At 36.9% G+C, this 27,044-nt stretch overlaps 1 protein-coding gene across 2 annotated transcripts; it reads right to left on the bottom strand.

Moving 5' to 3' along the window:
* Positions 1-794: 794 nt before the first annotated feature.
* Positions 795-27,044, bottom strand: SKIL (SKI like proto-oncogene). Of its 2 annotated transcripts, none has more exons than XM_074327832.1 (7): positions 26,867-27,044; positions 22,535-24,274; positions 11,596-11,689; positions 9,494-9,726; positions 6,304-6,545; positions 5,786-6,010; positions 795-5,221 (listed from the first exon to the last, which is right to left on the bottom strand). In XM_074327832.1, the coding sequence occupies exons 2-7, from the start codon at positions 23,631-23,633 to the stop codon at positions 5,066-5,068; spliced, it is 2,049 nt and encodes a 682-aa protein (XP_074183933.1). In that variant the 5' UTR covers positions 23,634-24,274; positions 26,867-27,044; the 3' UTR covers positions 795-5,065. The 2 variants fall into 2 exon arrangements, with proteins under 2 accessions (XP_074183933.1, XP_074183930.1); XM_074327829.1 differs by lacking the exon at positions 26,867-27,044 and adding an exon at positions 25,900-26,217.

The raw sequence follows: 27,044 nt of genomic DNA, 5'->3' as shown, positions 1-27,044 counted from the left end.
GACCAATAAGTACGTGAAAAGGTGTTCAATGTCATTAGTCACGAGGGAAATGCAAATCCAATCACAATGAAATAATACTTCACATTCATTTGGGTGGCTGTTTTCAATAAAATGGAAAACAAGTTTTGGCCAGGATATTAAAAAATTAGAAAACTTGTGCATTTCTGATGGGAATATAAAATGAAGTAGCTGCTATGACAAAGTTTGGTGATTCCTCAAAAACTTAAATATAGAACTACCATGATCCAGCAATTCCACTTCTGGGTGTAGACCCACAACAATTAAAAGCAGACTTAAACAGGTATTTGTAAACCAATGTTCATAGTAGCATTTTTGCAATAGCTAAAATGTGCAAACAACCCAAAATGTCTAGCAACAGATGAATGGATAAACAGAATGTGGAAAATACACACACACACATAACTGCACCCTTCTAAGAGCGCTTGAGTCATCACATTCAGCTAACCTGCTCCTGGATTTCTGCCTTTTAGATACTATGTAATATTTATTTTAAACTGCTAAATTTTGGAATAATGTTATACAGTAATAGATAATACCAGAGTTGGGGGTACAGGATAACTTGTTAAAGCAAGAGTCCAAATGTCATGAAAGAGAATAATTACTAAACACCAGTATGTTCATCACCTGAAATATTGCATAAAATTTCACATTTTATAAGAAAAAAGGTTCCTCAACTCAATCACTTAGTATGTAATGAATAACAGACTTTAAAATAACAAAAGGAGAAAATGTCAATATCAAGGCACAAGTTGAGCTCACACAGGATACTAAGATGGCTTGAATCAATTTTATTGGCATTAAAAGTTTTTATTTGGAATTTAATCCACAATCTATACAATTTATTTACAAGGCATGAAAATGGAAAACAGCACAAAATACAATTGAGGTATAAGCTAAGAGCACAGTATGTCATGTTTCAATAAATATAATTCAAAATTTGTAAACTAAGTAACCAGATAGATGAGTCTTGTTTCATAGTAAAACCATATAAAATATTTATTTCACGTGAGGTAGAGGACAGTTTTTGTGTATCATGTAATGCAACCAACCACAGCAATTTTAACCATAAAACTGTACATCATTGGCAAAATGTTAAAAATTGAATTATGGTCAAGGTAGTCAACAATTTGTTTCAACAGTTACAGAACAGGTATTTCATTTACTGCCTTCACAGATTCAAAACTCAGAAATAATTTAAGACTACTGTGTTGGCTTAAAATTATTAGGATAAACAAATACCTCTAACAGAATGCTTGAAAGCAAGTATATTTTATTTCTCCCAAACTACAGTTCCCGAAAAGGTGTCCTTGATTTAGCATTTCTTTTAGTAGGACTTTTTACTAGAACTACTTTAAGTACACTGTGCTTTATTTTCAGATGAGGTATCTATATTGAAGAAAAAAAATCTTATAAATTTCTTTTACATTCAACTAATTTAATATACTATTTTGTTATCTGGGCTTCATTTTTAAATTTGTTTTTACATGTGATAATTTTCTAATTCAAAAACAGTAGCACTATATAAGACATTTAATTCTATTACTAAAAAAAACAGGCCCCAAAATTGCATTATGTAGTTTAAAGCCATTTAAAATGAAAATATTTTACAAAAAAAAAAAAGACTGTCCTTTTAAACAAGATGCAAGAAAGAATACCTATGTGAATTTTTCCAATAATGGAAATGTTTAAGTATTCTATACTAGAAAAAATTAAGCTGTTTAAATTATTCAGTCCCACAATGTATAATACAGCAGTAATGTATCCCTTATTGCTGACAGCTTCAATAAAAACTATTAACAAGTAGTTCCAAGCACAGAAATAGATGTACAGTATGAGCACAACTTTTCACTAATTTTTAATGTCCCATTGTGTGGATTAAATGCATAAAACAAATAAAAATGAGGAATCCGCCCTAAACAATCAAAACGTAAGTCTTTCATTGAGAAGACAATTTTAGAAGCTGATCAAAACCCTTTAGCACCAGCTTCACAATTAATTTTAGGGAAATACCTTGAGCATGTTTCATATTACTCAAGTTTCCTTATCATTTTATTTTCCTTCAAACAGAAGCCACAGATGTGTAAATGAATTAGTTGTTCTGTCACGACTTCTAAAATATATGGATAACCTGCAAATATCATTGTACTCTGTCTATTTCAACTACTTTAGTAACTGATTTTTAATTCAATATGTACAAATGATTTTATAGCTCACCTGGTAATATATTAAATATGCTATAAAATTAGTTCAAGAAGCATAATTCTCATGGACATAGAAATTCAAGCAAAAGAATATGCTTTACAAAACTAAAGCGCAAGCCAAACTTATGTTGGTCAAATCCTTTCATAGTGTTTACAAGTTCCATTTGTGAAATTAGGGTGGTTTCAAGCTTCCTCAATGACAGCAGATTTTACATTTACTACCTTTATAGATTTGGTACCTTTTTCTCATAAAGTTTAGGGTGCAGAAACTATCATCACCCAAATTAAAGATCACCCATCACCCAGGAAGCTAATATTCTATCTTTTCTTCCTTCTAAGGATGTTCTAACACTTTTGATAAGCCGTTCCTCTAATGCAGCTTTTTAAAGTAAATATTTTTATATTTTTCCTAAAAATAATATTACAAAATCTGCTTGCCTAAGGAATTGGCACGCAAAACAACACCGAAACAAACTTTAAGCTAGTAATCAACACACAAAATGAGCATGCAAAGAATAGAAGAATAAGTTTATATGGTAAGATATTTTAACAGAGGCCACTTTTAAAGTATTACAAAATCCCTATATTTTCAAGCTATGTGGTGCAATTTAACTTAAAATTACTTTTAACTAGAATAGTATAATATTTACAATTGACTAAAAAACTATTTTCAAGGAAGTTAGACAGAAACCTATGGCACATTGATTTATCTTCTGGAAAATGAAGACTATATAATTTCATGTGACAAGTTTTCATTATGTGAGGAACTAGAAAAAAAATATTTCTTCACTCAATTCTAAATTAAGAGGATATGATCATTTAAAGGTGTTTAAGCACTGCTTAGAATTTTTAAGTAACATATTTCAAAGACTAAGCAGTTTATTTTAGAAGTTTTGGGCTGAAACGTAAGTAAGCTTATCATTTATAACGTAACATAAACAGAAAGATTTTTAATGAATTAGAAAAATAAATGAAATTATAGGGGCTTGAGTTTGTCTCCCAAAAAAAGTTTGGCTGTGACACAACTAATTCACAACTAAAATGAAACTATATCATAAAACACCTGTGATTTTACTTTCTCCAGACCTAAATAAAAGTTATTAGAGGATATGTCATTTTAACATTTGTTCCTCCTTGAGGAGACTCCAAAAATCAACAAATTTAATTGCAGGATTAATACAGTAAAGTTTAAATGGAAAACAAAAGACACATTTAGATCACACTCTAGTGAAGAAATTATACTTTGGGAAGTACACAAATTCATTTAGGATACATTAGTACCATTAAGCAAAATATTAAAATAACTGGTTAAATGATAACCTACCGATTGTTGAAGTTCTATACCATTAGAGTAGCTATCGTCTATGCTGGGAACAGTATATAACCTTAATCCTAGATGATTTATTTTAAAAATAAATTTAGCTCTTAAGTAATTTCATTTAGTACCTTATGTGAGAACACAAGAAACATTAAATTCATGGGATAAGAATGTATTAATAGTAGCTCAGGAAACGTTCTTTAAAGAAATGCATACTAAGAATTTTACCTTGCATCTTTTAAGCCAAGCAATAACTAATATGAAATTTGCCATTAAAGAATGACAGACTTTTCTGTGCAGAAAAAAATAAAAAGTGCAGAAAATCTTGCCCCTCTCCCAAACTATAGAATTCCTGTCTTCTAAAAAATATCTAAAAATCTTTTAGTAGCAGATAATTAAACTTCCCTATTAACCTTTCACACACTAATCAGTTCACTGTAAATTCCTGATTTTGATATTAAGTAGTAATTAAAATGGTCCATTCGAGCTAATCTTGGTAAGACTTAATATATAAACATACAGAAGCCCAACATAACCTTCAAGACATTTAATATTTTACAATTTGAAGAAAAACAAATCCACAAAGGAAAACAAATCCATTATATAAATTTCAATAAGACCCATAACTACATATTAAAAACTGTACAGGAAGATTATGGATTGTATAGAAACTGATGTATATTAACGATATCAGTTTTTCTCAAGAACATTAACATTTCACACCACTATTAACAACATAAACAAAAGTTCAGAAATTTTACATTTTATTCCCTCTCCTGAAGTTGCTGCATTAAAAAAAAAAAAAAAAAAACCTAAATATAACCACATTTCAACCAAAAACCAAATTACAACTGCTTCTCGTGTTTAGCAGCAGGATTATAATAAAGCATATTATTCTTCCCCACTATGCCCATGGGGTGTGCTATAACCTCATCAATGAAATTCCTCTCCTGACAAAATGATTTTTAGGAGACATTAAAAAGAGAACTGATGGAAATTCATTCCAGAATATGAACAAAATAAAAGCAAATTTTGTATACAGTAAGCATAGTATAACAACTTAGAAAGGAGATTGTGTTAATAAAAAAAATGGAGATGCAACCTCTTGAGTAGCTCTATAGATCTGAAATATGATGTCATCATTGTATCTAAAATTGAGTCTGAAATATGGATAACAAAATTGACCACAACTACTTCCCATCACACAAAGCAGCTTTTAAAAAGTATACAACTATTAAACTTGCATTAGAAATATAAGCAGATTATCTAATAGTTCAAACCATAGAGTACTGGTTACTAAGCTGGTTGGAAAAAAGTACAAAGAAACATACATATTCATTCATTCGGAAAACGTAAGAATTTATGTACTAATATATAATCTCTTCACTTTTTCTGATCTACAAATGGATAGAACACCTAGTTATATTCATGCAGGTAAGCTGTTCAGAATTCAATTAGCAAAGCAAAGAAACAAACAAAAATAAACTCTGTTGGGGATAACACAGATGAATCTCTTTAAAGGTTTCTATTCTTTAGCAGTCTTTGATTTCAAAATTTGCAGTTTTAGCTCTTTTATCATCATCTCTAACTTCTGTCTTGCCTCTCGTTCTTGTCTGAGTTCATCTTGGAGTTCTTGCCTATCAGCCTCAGCATGGTCCAATCTCTGCCTGAGTTCTGCCAACTGTGTGATTTAAAAGACTGTGTCAGTTTTCAGTCAGTTTTGTGTTTCCATTTAATCAATTGGCAAAGATCTACCTTCCAATTAATCTTTACAAAATGAACTATTTCATGCACACTACAATCTCTTGAATATCTAATACTATTAAACTGTTTTTGACATGATGACGAATTGAGGAAAACACAAAGCGTCAAGAGAACGGACCCCCTGGAACACTTTCGTTATGCCCTCTGCTTTAGCATACATACCGCTCCGTCATCCCAGCCTGCTCATGTTAATTTAAGTGTTATTTGTTCACCGTCCCCAAGTTGTAACCTACTTCCTATTCAGTTTTGCTCCAGTGTTTTTGAACATAGTGGAAAACAGTTCATGTTTGTTAATTTGTTGGTTTGAAAGCCAATATACTACATTAAAATAATATAACACTTGATATTCAGATAGCTACAGATTAGCAACCTGGGCAACTAAACTACAGAAACCCACTAAAAGTTTAAAGTAATAAAGCAATCAAAGTCAAAAAACCATCTTGGCTGAAAGGACATTATATATAAACTGAGTAGTTCTTACCTGTGTCGCATATTCAGCCTCTTTGTCTTTTTCTAAATTTGAGTCACAGGTACATTTTTGCTTCATTACCTGCTCTAATTTTTTCTCTAAGTCTTTCTGTTCAATATAAAATTCTTCCATTCTTTGAGCATGTTCATTCTGCAAAGATTCGAGCTCTTTCTGTAAATTCAGCTGTTCTTCAGTGAGTTCCTTCATAGCTTTTGAACTACTCAGCATTTCAACTTCCTACAATATACAGAATCACAACACAATTTTCACTTTATTTCCATCATGATAAAAATTTCAATTCAGGAAAAAATAGGACATACAACATCTAAAAGTCCACGGTCATATCAGTTCTATGTAGAAGTAATTATCTGGAAAAACTATTTTCTCTAAAAATTTAAAAGTATATTAAAACAGCTTCTGAGTGTAAAACTGAAATCTTAAATACATTTGCAATATCTCATTTTGACTTTTCTTAAGAATGTGCAAAAGTATCTTTTCATAATGGGCTATGACTTAGATAATAATTTTACCATCTGAAGTTGCTGCTTCTTCTGCAAAATTGAGTTCAATTTTTCCTGTTGTTTTACATAAGTTCTCATTACTTCTTCCATGATATTTCCCTTATCATCCTCACAAACGACATCTTTGGCAAGAAGTGGAGATGACGCTGCAGCATCATGGTCAATTCCCACCTTGTTTGTGTCTCTGACTAAATTGCAAGTGGCAGATTCGGGTTTCTTTTTACTTATAGAATTAATTGAAATTGATGGATCTGTAAGAGGCATAAATGAAATAACAAAGTATGAATATCACTCTGTTAAAAAGTCACCCGAACAGTCCATAAATGAAATTAACAATTCTATTTACAAATGAAATAAAAAAGAATAAAATACTTAGGAATAAATTTAACAAAAGCAGTATAACACTTAAACAATTAAAACTACAAAATATCACTGAAAGAAATTAAAGCCCTAAATAAATGGAAAGACATCATCTCATGTTCATGAACTAGAAGACTTAAACACTCCAGGGAGCTCTCCTCCTTCCTACCATGCGAGGCCCCAGTGAGGGATAGCTAGCTATGAACCAGGAAGCAGGCCCTTGCCAAACACCAAATCTACAGATGCCCTGACCTTTGACTTCCTAGCCTCCAGAACTGTGAAAAATAACTGTTTGTAGTATAAGCCACTCATAGGAGCCTAAAGGGACTAAGATAGCTGGTGATACTCACCAAATTAATCTACTTTTTCCCATACAATAATTACCAAAATCCCAGCTGGTTTTGTGGCAGAAATTGACAGGCTGATTCTAAAATTCATATGGAAATACAAGGAATCCAAAATAGCTAAACAATCTGAAAAGGAGTAACAGAGTTTGGGACTCACAATCCCCAATTTCAAAGCTTATTACAAAGTTACAGAAATCAAGACTGTGTAGTCCTGCCATAAGGATTAAGTCCAGAAATAAACCCATACTTTTATGGGCAACAGGTTTTCAACAAAGGCAGCAAGACAATTCAGTCAGGAGAGAATAGTCTTTTCAGTAGTGTTGAGATAACTATATCCACATACAAAGAATGAGGTTGAACCTGGTACAATATATAAAAATTAGCTCCAAATACATAAAAGGCATAAATGTAAGAGCTAAAACTCTTAAATGCAAATCTTTGTGATCTTGGCTTCTTAGATATGACATGTAAAGTGAGCAACTAAAGAAAAAAACAAATTGGGGGGTGGCCAGTTAGCTCAGTTTGTTAGAGTGCAGAGCTCTTAACAACAAGGTTGTCGGTTCGATCCCCACATGGGCCACTATGAGCTGTGCCCTCCACAACTAGATTGAAACAACTACTTGACTTAGAGCTGATGGGTCCTGGAAAAACACTTAAAATAAATAAAAGTTTAAAAAAAAATTCTCTCTTTAAAAAACAAAATTGGACTTCATCAAATTTAAAACTTTTGTGCTTCGAAGGACACTAACACGAAAAGTGAAAAGACAACTGGCAAAATGACAAATGATAAGGGAAAGATCTAGTATCCAGAATATATAAAGAACTCTTACAATTCAATAGTAAAGAGACAAATAACCCAATTTTAAAATAGGCAAAGGATCTAAATAGATATTTCTCCACAGAAGATTTGTAATGTCCAATAAAAACATGAAAAGACACTCAATATCATTAGTCACTGGAGAACTGCAAATCAAAACCATAAAATACCACTTCACAACCAGTAGGATGGATATAATCAAGAGAGACAATAACAAGTGTTGGCAAAGATGCAGAAATTGGAACCCTCCTAAGCTGCTGGTGGGAACGAAAACGGTGCAGCTGCTTTGAAAAAACAGTTTGGCAGTCTATGTTAAACACCGAGTTACCACATGAACCAACAATTCTACTCCTAAATATATACCCAAGAGAAATGAAAACATATGTCCACATTAAAACTTTTGTATAAGTGTTCACAACAGCCAAAAACTGGACACAATCCAAATGTCCATCAGTTGATGAATGAACAAAATGTGGTGTATATTCATCCACACAGCAGAACATTATTAAGCCATCAAAAGGAAAGAAGTACGAATACATGCTACAACATGAACCGAGAAATATGCTTAGTGAAAGAAGTCAGACATAAGGCCACATATTGTATGATTCCTTTCATACAAAATGTCCAGGAAAGGCAAATCCATAAAGACAGAAAATAGATTAGTGGCTGACAGAGGTTGGGGAAAGGGGAGAACAGAGAGTAACTTCTAATGGAATACAGAGTTTCTTTTGGGGGGGATGAAAATGTTCTGAAATTAAGTATTTGTGATCATTGTACAACTTTGTGAATTTACTAAAAACCACTGAATTGTACAAATTTTAAGGTAAATGAATTATAACATTTTTTTTAAGGTCACTAGAATTAGTTTGGGAAATAAATATAAAGCAAATAGTACATTAGTAATTATTTATCATATTTAAATCCAAAGAAAACGGAGTTTTAAAATTCTCAAAATTAAAGTATAGAAAACCACTCAAGAATCTCAATTATTTATTAAAACAGTTCAATCACTAGAAGACTCTTCAACTCTTCCCAGAAAGCTGAAATAGTTGTCACACTTGCCTCAGCTCTAAGCAGAGTTCTGCTACTACGTGAAGGGTAATATAGGCAGCATTTAAGGGAACATATCTTGTTTGGTCCACAGTATTATAAAAGGCACTGTAACTAGGCAGCTTTTTTTTTTTTTAGATGTCCAGTCGGCATTCTGCATGTTTGCCATCTGTCTGGCTCCCACAGCTATGAATTTTCAATCCTTCCTTATTCCATGACTAAGTTTCCTTGAGTCCTGTAACTAACCACTCTTACATATACTTCTTAGCATTATTAGTTAAATGGTTTCTCAGTTCACAGCAAACTAGAAAGAATAATAAGGACCTTCTGAAGAAATCTGACAGGAAAGAAAAGGCAGGAAGGTGAAAAAATGATCAGACAAAAATCACTTGCAGTATGAAGCCATATAGCCTATACATCCATCGCATTAGCCTCTATAGCCATCCTAGGCGAGTACAGCAATTGAGGTTCTTACAGTCACTCAGAGTTTTGAAATGTGGAATTTTTTAGAAGAAAAGCTTCAATTATCTGAAAAGTTCTCTTAAACAGAAATCCTCTTTGAAAATTATGGATAAATGTGTTTATTAGATATTTTATTTTAAAAAGATAATTTCTGAATACTTACCTAAATGGCTACATAATTCTCCACTGGTTTTTAAATCCATTTTCTCCTGTTCCTCCAGTGAGACATCTGGATAAGATACTGTTTTCTGATGTTTCCCACTCCTATGAGGCTTCTCTGACTGTCTTGGTATGGATCTACTTGTCTCTGTCTTTGTGACCTCTTTAGACTGGGATACAGCAGAAGTAAGGGACACATTTGGGGCAACCACTTTATCACACATGTATAAGTAGTAGCTGAAAACAAAGAAAGGCATAATAAGACACACATTACATTTAGGTAAAAAGCAAAATGTATTCCATCTATTCCTACAGTTAAATCATTTTTATACCAAAACAGACAACATAACAACTCAGAAAATAAGGGTCACAGAAAAAAGTTCTTGAAAAAGTCAGTACTTTAGGCAATTAGAGCAAAATTATGAGAGATTTTTGTTATTTTTGCAAACAGTAATTTCTAAGCACTAAAAAGATACTCACTGGGAAAATCACAGTCTCTTCTCCTTCCTTCAAAACCACCTGAGAAGTAAAATCATGAAGCACTTTACAGAGCTGTTTAACAGCTTTAAGTAGGTAGGTTTGTGCCCGAAGGAAAACAGACTATACGCTACTTTGAGGACTCGTCCTGCCTACCACCATCCTTGCTGTTGCGGTGAGGCGAATTCTGTGCCACACTGCATAGCTCTGGCCTGGGTCACCACAGGCCCAGGGAGAGCACCCAGGGCCCTTCCTGCTTACACAGCTCAAGGAGAACAGGCACTCGGGACGCTGCCCAGCCACCACTCAGTGCTCCTTGTATCAAACTTCACAGAGCAAGCTTCTGAAAATATTTTAGTACTTCCTACGTATTTCATAAAACAGCGATAACAAATTGTGCAAAACTAAGATCAAAGGGATATCTACCAATTTTGCTCCAAGTTCACAGAAAATTGTTCAGTAGATTATCTCAGAGACTCATGGAATAGATGTGAGCTAGATATTCAAGTACCATTATTAACTATAATCTGCATAACCTTCAGCCAAAAGATGCAACCATTTAACTGATATAACACTTTATCCACTAAATCCTAAATACTCTCTTCTTACATCTCATTTTCTTTGTACAGGATACATCTATTTTGTTCCTCTTTACAAATCACATAAATTCTGAAGATGAAAACTCAGCAATAGTCTGCTAAGAAAACTGACAGGTTTAATATTGCCCAAACACTTACTTCAAATCCAATAGGAATGTAGGAACTGTGCAAATGTAAGTAAGACTAAGATTCCTCATCACCATGCTTGGGGGGAATACATATTTACAGTAACAGATAAAAATTTAGGACTGAATAAGTAAGAAGTTTATAATCCAAGATGCATCTTTATAGAAAATAAGGGGCCAGCCCGGTGGCTTAGGCTGTTGGAGCTCCGTGCTCCTAACTCCGAAGGCTGCCGGTTCAATTCCCACATGGGCCAGTGGGCTCTCAACCACAAGGTTGCCGGTTCGATTCCCACAAGGGATGGTGGGCTGCGCCCCCTGCAACTAGCAACAGCAACTGGACCTTGAACTGAGCTGTGCCCTCCTCAACTAAGTCTGAAAGGACAACATCTTGAAGCTGAATGGCACCCTCCACAACTAAGATTGAAAGGTCAACAACTTGACTTGGAAAAAATTCCTGGAAGTACATTGTTCCCCAATAAAGTCCTGTTGCCCTTTCCCAATAAAATTTAAAAAAAAGAAAACATGAAAACGACTTTGAGGAGTGTGGTTACTATGAAAGCTTCTAAATTTCAAAAAGACTTCTTTCTAAAATATCAAAGTTGCACACCAAACTCCTGAAGAGTTGGTTTACCTCTTGAAAGGAAGTAAAGAAATGAAAAAAAATTTTTCGTTTTTACTTCGAGGCAAAAAAGAAATGGCTGGTTTCTAGGAAAAAAACATAGAAACACAGAAAAAGTTACCTTAAATATTCAACACAATTAACAATTAATTTCATTGATTAATAAGAAAGCCTAAAGCTAAATAATGAAGTTCCAAGGTCTAGTATAGTACCTGACATATAGACGTTGGTTGAATGAATGAATGAATGAACAAATGAACAAACGAACAAGTTAATATCCACTCACCTGGGGTGTAAAAATGAATGTGTCTGAGAGACATGGTCACTTTCCTGCTTTATAACAGGATACCATGATGGCAATTCCATTCCTGATGGTGTATCTATCTGTAGAAAAATGCAGAAGGAAAAGGTTTATTGAGAGAAGATGTGATGATGGTTAAAATTTTAATGCGTCCACTTGACAGGGCCATAGCATATCTCTGGAAAACCCTGACAAAGAGTTACATTAATTTAAAATGCATCATCTAATAAGGCAGTCTTTCCTTAAAGAACCATGTGTAGTCACTTGAAACTCAGAGACTATTACATGAACTATCCCCATCACAAGAACAGTTTCAGTATTCGTGTTAACATGGATTACCAGGAATGATTTCATCCAATTCGATACTTATGGAATCTGTTTTTAAAATCCATTTTAAATAATAGCACTCTGCAAATGTACAGCATTGATTGAGTTCTGCTTCTTCATTCTGCTATGATCAGCTAGAATAGACCCCATCCATACAGTACGTTAGAGTATTAGATAACACTGATATACTTTGCCAAACAAAATGTGAAACCACTTTGCTAACATTTATCAGTAAACCATATTTCCTCATAAGCTGTACCTGTCAATAAAGGAAAGGAGAAAGTAACCAGCCCCTTAATGAGCATCTACCTGATAAGAACTTTATACAACCTGCTTAAATTCTAACAAATACTTATTATGTAGATAGCATTATATCTATTGTACAAATAGAAAACTGAGGTTCAGAAACTGAGAAAAAAAAGAATAACCTGTCACTACTCCCTTACTTTGGTCTGCTTTATACTTTGTTACCCCTCCCCCTACACATACATACTTCATATTACAGTAATTACCCGCTCTTTTGGGAAAGGGTACCTTAAAAGAGGGCAATACTCAATAATGGAGGAGGGGAAAATGAACTGAAAGGGGGCATGGTTCAGGAGAGCAACAAAGAGGAGGTTAACAGACAAACCCAGTGGAGTGAGTGAGAATGGAATTGGGACTGAGATAAAGAAAGGATGAGACAAAAAGGAGAACTGATATTCTTCTGACCCTGATTCCGAGAGGCTCCACTCCCTTCTGCAACTAAGTAAGGTGGATGGAGAATGACGTTATTAGATAACACATAAATGCCCCACTCAGGGGACAGCCACCAAATACCAAGAAATTAGGAAAACTATTTTGCCTGATGTCCTAATAATCCAGTACAGAACCAAGAAACTAAGTAAAACGGAACGGAAACATCTCCCCAGATGCTAAGCGGTTGTGATTAAAGCAAAACTAATTCCTAAACTGTCCATAGTTTGATTAGGGCGATCCTGGCTGATGGAGGAAACCAATGAGGACTGAAGCCACTCAGGAGCGGCCTGACAAGTAACCCACCGCCCCAACTCGACAGGCTGAAAATAGAAAGGAAACAGCTTTTGGAGCACATATTACACAACTTGACCAATTACAATAGATAATTTAAGGCCAAGTAAAAGCCATAAACAAAAATATGCCAACTTGTATTGGTAGGCGTTCGACATTTTTGTTAAGAATTACTGGGCAAGGAATTTGAAAGACTAACAAGACCACAGGGATGACAGGGAAAAGAATATTATTTTGAAAGTATTTAATTAAGAGTTGAGTATTCAAAAACTCAGACACAACAGTTTAGTGGTTACCAAAGGGTCAAGGGGGAGGGAGATGGAAGCAGAGGGTAAAGGGGGTCAAATATATTGTGATGGAAGGAGAAGTGACTCGCTGGTGAGCACACAATGTGATATATAGATGATATATTTTAGAATTGTACACTTGAAACCTGTGTAATTTTACTAACGACTGTCACCCCAATAATTTTTTTAAAAGAGTTGAGTATTCAATGAGGGCCTCCAGACTCTATACAAGAGTAGAATCTTTTTTTAAATCTCTCAATCCTGATCAAATATTCCAAAGTTCAGAATCGGAGACAAAATCAACTACTTATTAATAAAGTAAATCAATCACTTCTTTACATAGTTTCTTAGCCTACATCTTAGTTCTACCAGTAAATTAGAAAGGGAACTCACTGCTGGCAACCAAAATACTAAATGATAGTTGCCAGGTGACAGCTGACAGCCTAAGGAGAGGAGTTAATAATAAAATGTTGGGAGTTAATTTTACCTAATATGCTGTGGTAAGCCGTAAACACATTTATAACAAATTATCCTAACTGCGTGTTAAAAACAATTAAGTGGTGGCTGGATGGTTCAGTTGGGTGGAACACAAGCTCTGAACAACAGGGCTGCTGGTTCAATTCCCACATGGGTCGGTGAGCTGCACACTCCACAACTAGATTGAAGACAACCAGATGCCGGAGGGGCAGCCAGATGGCTCAGTTGGTTAGAGCGCAAGCTCTTAACAACAAGGTTGCCAGTTCAATTCCCGCATGGAATGGTGGGCTGTGCCCCCTGCAACTAAAGATTGAAAACAGCAACTGGACTTGGAGCTGAGCTGAGCCCTCCACAACTAGATTGAAGGACAACGACTTGGAGCTGATGGGCCCTGGGGAAACACACTGTTCCCCAAGATTCCCCAATTAAAAAAAAAAAAACTGCTAAAAAAGTAATAATAATTAAGAAAAGAACACATTATACAACAGAACATTCACAGGCATGCCTTCATCTATTCAGCATTTGTGTCAACATACAAGTTAGGTCTTCAAAAGAACAATATAATTAAATGGGACAGTAGTGCCATTTAATTGATCAGGAATAAAAATTAAGATACCAAGAGATGAGAACATCTATTACCTTTTATCTTACCTTTCAATATGAGCATAACTTATTCCCTTTGTGTATTTAAACATTAAAATACATCCCATGACTTGGCAAAGCAGAGCAGTAGATCACTTAGTAGCTTAAGTTAGAGCCTTTAACATTTTTAAATGCTTTTATCACCCAACTTCCCCACCATTATCTAACACAAAATGAACAGATGACATCCTCAACTGAAACACGTAAGAAAAATTTCAGACATTATTTCATTCTTAAGGTTCTTTCTCTAAGTCATAAAACAACAATGTCTATGAAAGAAAAATTTAAACAATCCCAAAATGTATGGAAGAGGTAATTTTAAATAAGTAAAAATTAGGGATTGTTTTATGAAAATGTCTGTAAATTTCATCTGTGTTATGTATACATGACCTCTTGATAATCAGATTTCCTAATAAAGAACCGTTGTATTTTGGTAGTACAATACTTACTAGTGTAACAATTAAATAATTTAGAGAACTTGATTTCATTTATAAAAAAACCAATAAGCATTTTTGTCACCACTTTCTAGATATACAAAAGCAATCTCACCCACTCAGCACTGTTCATACACAAACATTCCACTTGCATTAAAAAAAAAACTTTAAATTCCTAGACTAATTTCAGTAATAAACTTTGCTTTTAGGTGGCACTCGTTTTTAGTTACAGTAACAGATTAATATTTATGGCCTTTAATTAAGTTGGAAAGACAAACATTGATGAACTAAAGAAATCAAGACGATGCTTCAAAATATTGGTGAGATATCCAAAATCCCCCCAAAATAAGAAAACTTTTTTAAATGTTAAAAAATTTATTTTAAAAATATAAAAGATTATACATTTTGGTGTCCATGAGACAGTACACATAAGAAGGAATAATCAGTTGCTAAATTTAAGTGTATCCTAATGGTGTTATGAAACAAGAAATTAAATGTAATGCATATTAAATATACATTATCACATAAATCACTAGCAACCTTACTAAACACATGACTAAATAGTTAATCAACAACTATGTATAAAGTAAATATACCTGTCAGAATCTTTTTACTGAGTCTAGTAGTAAGACATTCAAGTGGTCAATAAATGATTTCAGAAGAACACAAGACACCCTACCAGACAGCTGCCAACAACTCTTACTGAAAGAAATTGAATCTCTCAGTATAGGATCAGGTTTCCTCAGTACTTCCAACATGTTATGAATGAGTGTGTTTGAACAACTGAAACAGGAATAGTGTTACAAGGTAGCAAACAGCTACTTAAGGGATTTTAAGGCTTAGTCTTGAGCCTCATTTCATTGTAATTATTAGAATTTATCAACCTAATACAAAACTGGAACAATCTGATCTAAGCAGCTCCACTAACTCATCAAAGACAGATCTTCAGGAGCTACAGCAATGTCTGCTGTTCCCCCACACTGAAAGATCATACCACCTACCGCACAAAGCCAATTTTACATTTAAAGTGCTTAAAATGCTCACAGGAAAAGCAAAGTCTACGTTCTTATAATGTGCAACTGTTATCTAAAATCCTTCATGGACACAAAGCCATGTGAAGTCAGTAGTATGATATTACTCCTTTTACAATTTGAAGGAAAAGGAACAAACTGATGATAAAATCTTGTTAACTCCTGGAACTTTAAAAAATAAAAATTTTATATTGGAATTCTGTGGTGTCCAATCCATTGAACATTGCAATTACCTGGAACTCTCCATGTCATATACATATTTCACTAAAATATTTGTCGCCAAGTTTCAATCTGTATAAATCTATGGTTTTGCTTTTTCTATCCCATTTCAGCATAGATGCTTTTAAAAAAGTATGATCTTGGCTTATTTTGGCCTTTGACTATTGTTAAATTGAATAGCAAAATGTAGATTAATGTACTATATGCAATGTACTCTTTTTTTACTCTATTTCATGGTTTTTTGTTTGTTTTTGTTTTTAATGCTGGTGACCCACTAAATTGATTTCATGACCCTCGGGGCCCTTTCTCAACTGGGGTTCTCAAGAGAATTAAAGCCCAAATGCCCCAGGCATCCATTATATACAATGAATTAACCTCTCTCCTCCAAAAGCATTTAAAATGGTATTAGACACCATCCTGGGGAGAAATGACAAACCATCACTCAAATCATTCTGTGTAGGGCTTCATTCTCCTCTCATGGAACCCCAGATGAGAAAGGCTACATGGGTTACACTGCAATTTGAAAAACATTGCTCTAAGTGCACTGTCTTAAAATTGGTCCAAAAATACTATTTCAACAACTAGTCCTGTATCAGTAACACTTGCGCATTCTATAGATGCTTTTGCACAGATTTACAAAGCATTACATAGGCAAAGGAATAAATTCCCATAGTTAATCATCACTCCATTGTGAAATGAGGAGGAAGTTTTTTTCTTCTTAGTATTTACTACAATGGATCTATATTGCTTTCATAATCACACCAAACTTTTTTTTTTTTAATTGGGGAATACCGGGGAACAGTGTGTTTCTCTAGGGCCCATCAGCGCCAAGTCATTGCCTTCAATCTAGTTGTGGAGGGCACATCTCACTGGCCCATGTGGGAATCGAACGGGCAACCCTGTTGTTCAGAGCTCGTGCTCTAACCAACCGAGCCATCTGGCCGCCCACACCAAACTTTTTTAACATGGAATAAAAGCCCTAGTATTATTTACCAAAATGGTCCTTCGTAAGCCTCTTACCTTGTTCCCATAAGATAAACAAAATATGCACTTTTAATGCTATTTGAAATCTCAAAATAAATTCAATATCACAAATTAAAAAAATCTTTACTTTATAACTAATCCTATCTTCCTCCTCAAAAATCACTGGTAAATTTATAGAACTATTAAGAATTTTCATTCAGTTATCCAAACCTTTCTTAAGCATCAACCACATTCCAGATTCAGAATCTAGGAGAATTCCTGCCGTAGGGCACCTCCATCAAGCCTTTGTACGGAAAAGGGCACCAAAAGGATGTGTGCACATGACTCGTATTCATTTTTTGTTATCAGTATATATTGAGTATTACGATTTTAATAGTTTTTGCCTTTCTTAAAATGTGTATACATTTTTTTGGCATCCTCTGTATTTTTGTGACCTGCTTATACGTCTAGAAATCCAAATGACTTTTAAATTAATTGTGTATCTTTCCTATTCATTCCTCCGCCTACCATGGTGCTGTGATACCTTACTTATGGGGGAAAAAATACTTTTAAAAAGGTTTATGGTTTAATTGTATATTCTTTTGGTTTTGTCTTCTAATAAAATCCTTAAATTATTTTATTAGGTTGGTGCAAAAGTAATTGTGGTTTTTGCAATTATTTTTTAACCTTTAAAACCACAATTACTTTTGCACCAACCTAATATACTAATTCTACCTCTTTACTTGAACAAATTGAGTTCCAGCTCCACAATCACTTTCCACCCCCAGAATTCTTCAAATGAACCCAATCCTTGATTACTTCCTTGTTCTCCCAAAGGCATAAATTATCATATATGCATAGCTATGAGAACACTATATATTGATTCAGGACTATCCTTTTTCTTTTTTTCCTTGAAGTTTCTTATTTTCAGAACAAAAGAATAAATTTCTAAGTTTTTTTATCACAAACTTAAATGTTTTGCCATGTTTTAACGGTAAAATGAATATAAATACAGACTCTGTATTTCCCAAACCATAAGGGGGCACTATTGCCAAAGCCATTCTAAAGATTTCACTGAAGTATTCGTCCTATAACATAATTCTTACAACCTGTTTTGCACTTTCTTCTTGCACATTTCATTTCAGTAAGTAAACAAATATCCAACTAGGGTAATTACTGTGTACAAACAACTAAAAAAGAGAAATTTGAACCCAATACTTAGTTATCTTATTTGTCTTCGAAATATCTTCACATAATTCTAGGTAAGTCAAGATGTTTGCAGAAAGGAAAAAAATCCCTAAATACGTATTAGGAATTACTTCAATAGTTCAAAGTAACATCCTGCATTTCAAGACTCTTCCAAAATACTTCACATTCATTCTCTCATTTGATCAGTTATCTTACTCTACAGTTTATATGCAAATTATGTGTTTATTGAAGATTAAACCATCACTTTTCAAAAAATTCCAAATAGTCTAATAAAAGTGTTCTTTTCCAAAAATTTATTCAGTGAAAACAAAAAAAAAGATTTCAGATTGCCTGTAACGTGCCAGGTACAGTAAACTATGTTGTGGGAAAATAGGAAAAAGATTATCTCTGAACTCGTGAAGCCAGTTATTAATTTTAGAAAGTTACACAAAAATATTCGTACCAACCCTTTACATAAGCACAAATACTTCACTTGATTCTGACTTATCCCCACTTGATCAAAATTGATACTAATAACAAAATGCAAACTATACCACTGAGGTAACAAATTATCATAAAATCCTCCACAATTGTTACTGGAACACATTTTGTCCCAATACTCCTCTTTGTAGTTGCCCATTCTCTCTAGTGTATTTCCTTACTTCCTAAACAAGGAAGCGTATTTACTTCCTAAACAAAAGTATAATAACTTAAAAGAGGGGAGAAATTTTTTGTAACTATTATTATTCCAATGACTTCTACAGAAATTATGAACGTAAAGGAAAATACAAAACTAAAAATGGTGAAATATTTAATAAGCTTTAGAGGATAAATTTTTAGTCAGTATCTTTAGGTTATCTTCGGGGAGGGGAGCCAAAAAAATGTATACACATGACTTGTATTCATCTTTTGTTATCTGTATATATTGAGTTTTACAATTTTAGTGCAGTGTCTTCCTTTCGTAAAATGTGTATACAGTTTTTTGGCACCAGCTTATTTGCATCATAGATCATTATACAGTTTTTTTTCCCCTAAGCAGAATTTAAAAAAAAACACTACATTATTTTTCTTATTTAAGAGTAGTGAAGTCTAAATGTTAGAATATAAATTTTAATTTTAAAACATATATACTTTTAAGGACATATATCATCTTTAACTTGGTGAAGACTGTCAGCCACATGCTGTAACAGTAAAGAATCATCTTAATCAATTGACTACAAATGGGCTTTTCCAATGTGCTTGAAAATAATCTTAGGTAAATACCACCCTTCAAACTTTATTTACAAATGAGCAATTTGCTTAATGACCTTTTTACCATAGAAATGTAAGATTCAACAAAATCAGAATTAGATCAAATAAATAATACCTATTGAGGATTTGGAGAAGACTCAGAAATATGATATTCTTGTATATATTTGTACACTGTAAAATAACCATTTTTCTAGTAAAAAGCACAAAAAGCTCAAGTGATATGAAGAAATAAACAGTTTAATAACACCATTTTGCAAAGCAAACTAGGCACACCTAAACTCAAGTATTTTTCTTGTGGTGACCTAAGAAAGTTCAAAATATACCTTTAATTTCTACAAAGAATACAGTCAGTATTAGAGCACTGACCTTGTAACTCTTACTTCTTCCATCTACAGCTAACTTTGCAAATTAAATATAGCTATTAGCTATGCCAATAGTTTGGTGATCATTACTAATATAATTACCATCCTCAGAAATAATTGACAGTTTCTACATTTCAATTGCCTGTTGAGTTTCAGGGGTTTTTTCCTAATCCAAAAACAATATTTGACTACATAAACACATAAAATTACATTAGTATTCACACTAAACAATGAGTCTTTTATATGAAGTTAATATTTAGTATATTTTAATTTAAAAAAAAATAAAAAAGACTGTCTACTTTTTAACATGAGCTTCCTCTGGGTCTATTTGGTTTGTTTGGCAACCAACTCACTGACTCACAGAAGATAATGAAAAATGTTCCCCAGTCAAGAGCTATCTCCTTGCCCCATTCCCAGTTAAATACCTTAGTCTATTACAAGTTAACAGAGTTTAAGAACCATTATGTGAAGCGAAACTGATTTTAAAAAGTTAATGATTCTCAAAATTTCAGTTTCTGCTACTAAATTTGCTTTAGGGAAAAGTAGTTAAAATTACTAGACTTCAAGTCAGAAGACCTGATTTCAACTCCTGATTCTACCACCTACCAGTTATACAACCAGAAGCATGTGACCCATCTGAGACTGGTTTCTCATCTGAGAAACCTTATTCAACAGACCTTCAAAAAAAAACTACCTCACAAAGTTTTGAGGAGTGAATTTTTAAAATGTCAAGTGGCAAGCATAACAAAACCACCACTCAAGTATTTATTACATGTGAACCCCAAAAAAATCTCCTTTACTAAAGGTTTGTTAGCTGGACATTTTCTTAAGTTCCCTTAAATAGCTTAAAATTCATATAAAATTGGAAACAATACTAAAAAACAATACCGAAACACTATAGCAAATACTGCAAAAAATAACAGCACAAAGATGGAAAAAAAATCTCACATCTTCCCCAAATAAAAAAATTCAAATGAATAAATTTTGAGACAATGAAGGACTATATCCAGATGAAGGATGGTTTCAATTTTATCCAAACACTAGCACCTTCAGTTTCAGTTAAGTAAATCCATCATCATTTTTTTAAACCTTTATCATGGTTCTCAGGTATTTCTTTTCATAAACAGAGCAAGAACATTAGACAAAGTAGTTTATCCTAAAAATGTTTATGTCAGAGCAACAAAGGTTGGAGCAGTATCTGGCAAATAGTGGTGCCACTTATGGCCATGTAAAGGTAGAGCCCATAAATAGCTTGAGGGAAGACATCATAAATATCAAAAGGGGCGTTCAACATTTTCAGAATATAGATAATCTCTAAGCACAAGCTTCAGCATGGGAACAGTCCAGCTGTAAGCAAGTCCAGCAAGGTGAGAACTGGATTGAAGTCAACCCTGCTTCAAAATCTGTTATAACTGCACCTGAACAATATGAACTTATCTAGTAGCCACAGGCAAGGAATTTCAACAGCGTGCTGACCCTTTGGAAGCAGCAAGTAGCAAAGTACCCTGAATTAGAGTTTAACACTATCTTCCTGGGGCTTCAGAAGCAAATCACAGTCTTAAAACTACACTGCATTTTGAGGGAAACTAAATTTCCCTCAAAACTTTAAGGTACCATAATAAAGCACAGGATACCAAATCTTTGATTCTATTCTAGCCCACATTCTAATGTTGCTGTAAATAACCTTCCCTCATTTAACATTTCATTCATTTCTTCTGTGAAGTAGCACAGAGACTATTTCAAGAAATAAAAACTAATATTGGAAAAATTAGATTCTTAAAATGAAACATGGTCAATCTTTTGTTGTACAAATCAAAAAAGTACAAGAGCTCAAGAACAATGCTTGCCACATTTCAAACCCTTAGTGTTAGCTACTATACTGATTTTAATCAAGTAGAAAAATGTATTTAAAAACCAGACGAACAAACTGAATATTTAATAACCCAAATCTTGTCTGTTATCCAGGCAAACTCTTAGAATGAAGATATTAGTTTAGCGTACCAAATAATCCAGTGGGAAAAATAAGTTTAAGATCTCTTTGCTAATAGGTTTTTGTTAACATTTATTTAGTCTAAAACAATCTTTTATTCTAGCTGTCATATTTTTTTAATTATTCCTTCCTTCAAAAAAAAAAAATCTTGGTTCCTAGAATCACAAATTCTTCAAATAAATCTTTCTTGTCCATTTTTCTCCAATACTCATCAAGCCTGAATACCCAAGTATATATAAACAATGTCAGAAATCCTAGATGTACCTTTGAAAAATGCTGTTTTGACTAGCTATTAAACCATTTGCAAATGGAGGTAACACCCAAGTGTAAATTATCTTAAATCCTAGGAAAACAACAGATTTAGTCATTAAAAAGCAAGGTGTATGAAAGAGAATATGACTTGAAAAAGAAGTCCCCAATCCTCCACTCCTTGGCTAGATAATCTTGGGAAGGCCACTTGATCTCTGAGCCTTGTTCTTTATCTGTAAAATGGGAATGATCCTACTTCTCTCACTAGGTTGTTTAGAAACTCAAAGAACACACACAGGAAGTACTTTGTAGCCCATAATGTGTGATACTTATTATATAGATCAGTATTTTTGGTGGTTGCTTGAACAGTAAGTTTATCAACCCACAAGTTAAATTCTAAATAAACACTTTTGATCTCAAAGTAAACCATTACTGTTATTCCAAATTGCTATTAAAAAAACAAAAACAAAAAAACTTGCCTTGGATTGAGATCTCTTTCCATTTCTCATGCTAAATTTCTCCTTCATTTCTTCTAAAACTATCTTCAGTTTCTTTTCTTCAGGTGTCCCTAAGTATTTTTGGTTCACGTGAAGATAGCAATGCCATTTGGCTGATTCAAAGCCCCAGTGGCAAGTCCTTTTGTCAGGTGACCTGTGAGAATGCATCACAAATGTCTGGGGTGCAAACATTCCACAGCACTCCAGACACTGAATACAGGGAGCATCAGGCTGGACATAAAACTGGGGTGCAAAAAGACCCTGACATTTGCCCAAGCATTCATGTTCCACTTCGAAGGCACTGCCAGTTTCCTTTAATTGAGCCAAAGAGTTTTTAGCAGGAAGTATGCTACCATTTTGAGGAAAAGTGCGGGGCCGCAATAAAGCATTACACAGTCTTTGTGCATCAGTTAATGTAATCAGCCCACAGGATGGGGCATTGAATGGAAGTATTCCCAGGACTTTTAAAATATGAAGCTGGTCTGACGTACACCTGGAACAATATATGTACAATTCGTCACACACTGTATTTATTTGCTGGAGTGAAAATTCTCGGAGAACAGAATTTAAGACTTGGGGCAAACAGAGTCTCTTTTCTCCTCCAACCTGAAAACAAGAAATGGACTCCCCTTCCAACACCGTCTGGGTGAGTTCTGTGGAGCTATCAGAAGGGATGAGCAGTGGACCAGGAAGAACTTGAGGAGATGGAAGAGGCAGAAATACAGTAGGCGACATGCTTTCTTGGGAATAGCGAGCAGAAAATGCTGCTGGTCCACCCAGCGAGCTCTGACTACTTAAATGGAATTGTGCCAGAGTGTGTTTCAAACTGGGATTTAAGTGTAAAGGCTCAGGCACAGAGGTACAGCTTCGCTTGACATGCTCTCCATCAGTTTCCATTGGTGCTTCATAGTCCTCCAAGTGTTCCTTCTTTACTGTTGGCATCTTGTTTATCATTTTTCCATTTGCATGTCTGTCTGTCATCATTTTTTTCACTGGAGGGCTGCCATCATCTTCCATCCCATTCATTTTTTTATTTGAGCCCTGAACCAAGGAAAATTTTGTCTGTAGGTTTTCCATTGCTAAAAACTATTATGTTAAATAAGTAAATGTGAGATTTGCATTGTTAGCTGCTTATTTGAACAAAGAAATGTATACCAATATGTATAACTTACTCTCAGAGAAAATTTAAAATTCCAGAGAGAGATCTCCCTAAATTACTCAATAGACTTTGCAACTTTGTTTTGGTTCTTATACGCTAGTATAATGTCACTCCAGGTGCTATAAAATTTCTTGTCTCCAAATATAAATTTAAAGAGGCACACCTCTGAGGAAGCCTTTGTTTCTTTTAATTCTCCAGATATGTATTCAAAGTTACCAATTCTCTCAATTCAAGATTTCCAGGTTCAATGCAATGGTTTGGTTTGGTTTTAAGCAAAACAAGTGAAAAGTTTATGCAATTACTTGTGTCATCCAAACCTAGACACAAAAACAAGTCAAAATGATGCACCCAAATTTAACTTCTGGCACCAAGGACACCAAAAAAGGAAAAAAATATCTTCTTTAAAAATGATGATCTGTTATTCTGTGTTGACAAACTGAAGGCTTGCATAAATTGTCACACCAGTAAGAAGAGCCTCTGACTCCACTTGAATTTCTATAATTAAAGAAAAATTGCCCAGTTATCTTCAGGGATTACGTTCATTCTTCTTTTAATTACTCTGAAAGAGAAGGGGGATGGGGGAGAGTTACATTTGAATTTGCTCCAGAGGCCAAAGGGTCAGTTTGAAACCAGTTTCTTAATCTTAAACTGAGTTCACTTTTCCAAAGGTGACACTTGAGTGATTTCTTTAAATCTAACACCAGTTAATGAGAACTTTCATTTAAATAGGAAAGCAATTCGGAGAACAGGTAAAGGGAGCAATACCCTCAAAAGGAAGAGGAGTACTCCAACTCAGAAGCGGAAGAACCTTAAACATATCATCTCAGCCAAAACTCAGTACCAGAGGCTTCTCAGTTATGCCATTTTAACTAAAACAAGGCATTACTTCATCTCTTAACTTAAAAAAAAAAAAAAAATTTCCTCCTCCCAAAAAATCAGATACGAATTAACATATCTACCATATGTAATTAAGTTACAAGCTTAAATGCATTGATTCATCTAGTCAGGGTGCTATTTTTCTGGAAGGACTGGAGATAAAAATTAACTTTCCTTTAAAAGGTTAGTGAATTTGCTTCATGGAAGCCAAAAGTTATAGCCTCCACGCCTGGGCATCTCCATCCTTGAAGACTAATCCGGGACAAAAAGCACAAGGCAGACAGAGACCTCACAAAGAATGAAAATGGAGGAAAGAAAAAGATTCTTCTTCTACTTCTTTCCTGAGAGAAAATCCAAAAGAAATCCAATAAATAGAAAATTGTGCCTCCCAAACTCCCAGCAATTTATCTTAAAACAAACCCAAAGGGTTAAGGACCAAGGCCACTAGTCAACGTACTGACTTTCGCCCACCACAGAAACACCTCAGCCAACGCGAACCAAGGAAGAAGGCAGGAGGCATGACCTAGAATGGGGGAGTCCCCCAAACCCTGAAATCCTCCGCCCACGCAAAGCCACCCACCCGTTTCAAACCCGAGGGGGAGGAGGAGGAGTGGAAGACAGGGACCTGGGACGCCTTGGGGTGTGCAAGGGCGCAGTGGGAAGTGGTGGAAGTGGAGTCCCCCAACCCCCACTCGCGGTCTCAGGACAACCCCAAGTGCCATCCTACCCGGCCCCACTGCGGAGGCCGCGGGGAGGACTGTGGAAATCCCCTGTGCACCCTCTGCCAGGGAAGTTCTCGGGTGTCACCCCAGGACCCCTAAGGCTACACCTCCGCCCGTCCGGGGCCAGAGGGAGAAGGGTCAGCGAGCGGGTGGGGCGCCGAGCCGGAATCCCCACGCCGCCGGGCGCCGACCAACCCGGTCTAGTCCGGGGCATCCCCGCGGAGCGCAGACTGGTTGCGGGGTGGCGGGGGGGGAGGGCGGTGTTGACGGGTGTCCCAGTCTCCGGGGTCCTGACGGCTCGGGTCAAGTGCAGAGCCCTTCTCCGGCCCACGCCCACCGACCGGAGTCAGCGAGGCAGGATCCGCCGTAGGACACCCGCCCCCGCGCCCCCCTTGGCCCCGACCCCACCCGGGACCCGCGGCATCCGGGACCCGCGGCATCCGGACCCCTGACTCTGGCCTCCACGCCCGGGGAAGCTCGACGAGCTTTGTTAACCCCCCACTACCCCTGCCGCTGCCGTCGGGCTCCCCGCGGGCCGCGCGCCCCCTGCCTCCCGCCGCGTCCCCACAGCAAGCCAGGGCCGCACCTGTGCCCGCCGCCGCCGCCGCCGCTCGCCTGCTCCCTCGGCTGTGCCGGCGCCGCTCCGAACCCCACACACATCGCTACACACAGCCCTCTGACGTCACCGAGCCCTCGGCCCGCCCACGTCACTGCGGAGACACACAGCTTCCCGCAGACGCCGCCGCCGTCTCCGGCCGCCCGGGGGAGAGCGAGGGCGGCGGGGAGGAGGAGGAGGAGGGGAGGGGAACGGAGCCAGCGGCGGCACCGCGCGCGCGGGCCTGCCACCGTCGCCGTCGCCTCGCGGCTTCCAGTTCCTCGGGAACGCGCGCGCCGTCTGGCCTATTGTGGCTCCTCAGGGCTCCCCCCGCCCCGTCGTCTTGCGCGCGCGCCCCTCCCCCCAGGCGCGCGCCCGGCGCTCCTGGCCCCGCGCGCCGTCTGGGCGGCTGGCGCGCGGCGCTGTCTGCGGTGCACCCGGCGCAGACAGGATGTTCCCTCCCCGCCCCACCCCCACCGTCGCCCTCTCTCCTTCCTTCCTCGAGTCGCCCAGCCGGCTGTCTGGGGCCGCCACCGCCCCGCCCCCGCCCTACCCGCTGCTCTGTGGTGACGGGCCAGACCCGGGGGCGCCCTGGCCGCTCGGCCGCCGAGCGACAGGGAGAGAGGGGGCAGGACAGCCGCGCCGTGCACTGTGCACGACCCCAGCAGCCGGCTGGGCGGAGGCAGGGCCCGCCGGGCCGAGCGCCGCCGCCCGAGGTCAGGCACGGGCGACCCTCCCCCCGCAGGGCCGCAGCTGGGCCGCCCCGCCCCGGAGGCAGCCGGGTAGCGGCCGCCCTGCGGCACCCCCCTTGTGGGCCCTGCGAGCCGGGCTGCACCCCTCCGCCCCCGCAGGGCCTCCCGCCTGCGGACCGCCCAGCCAGCTGCCTGCGCTTCGCCCCACCCTGGCGGCCCCCGCCTTGCCTGGGCAGCCTCCGCCCAGACGCCTTCCCCCGACTGACCTCCATCCGCCTTCGGGCCAGGCCGGAGGGCTGGCCAAAGTTCCGGCGAAACCGGGAGAAAACATTTTTGTCCCTACTTCTCAGCCTCCCTCCCTACCAGACTGCTCTCTCAGTTCCAAAAGGTAGAAATTACATGTTTCTACAGTGTATACTGAGGGTTTTTTGTTTTTCGTTTTGG

The sequence above is a fragment of the Rhinolophus sinicus genome, linkage group LG01 (assembly GCF_036562045.2).
Source record: "Rhinolophus sinicus isolate RSC01 linkage group LG01, ASM3656204v1, whole genome shotgun sequence".
Lineage (NCBI taxonomy): Eukaryota > Metazoa > Chordata > Mammalia > Chiroptera > Rhinolophidae > Rhinolophus > Rhinolophus sinicus.
This window is presented reverse-complemented; position numbering and strand designations above follow the sequence as displayed.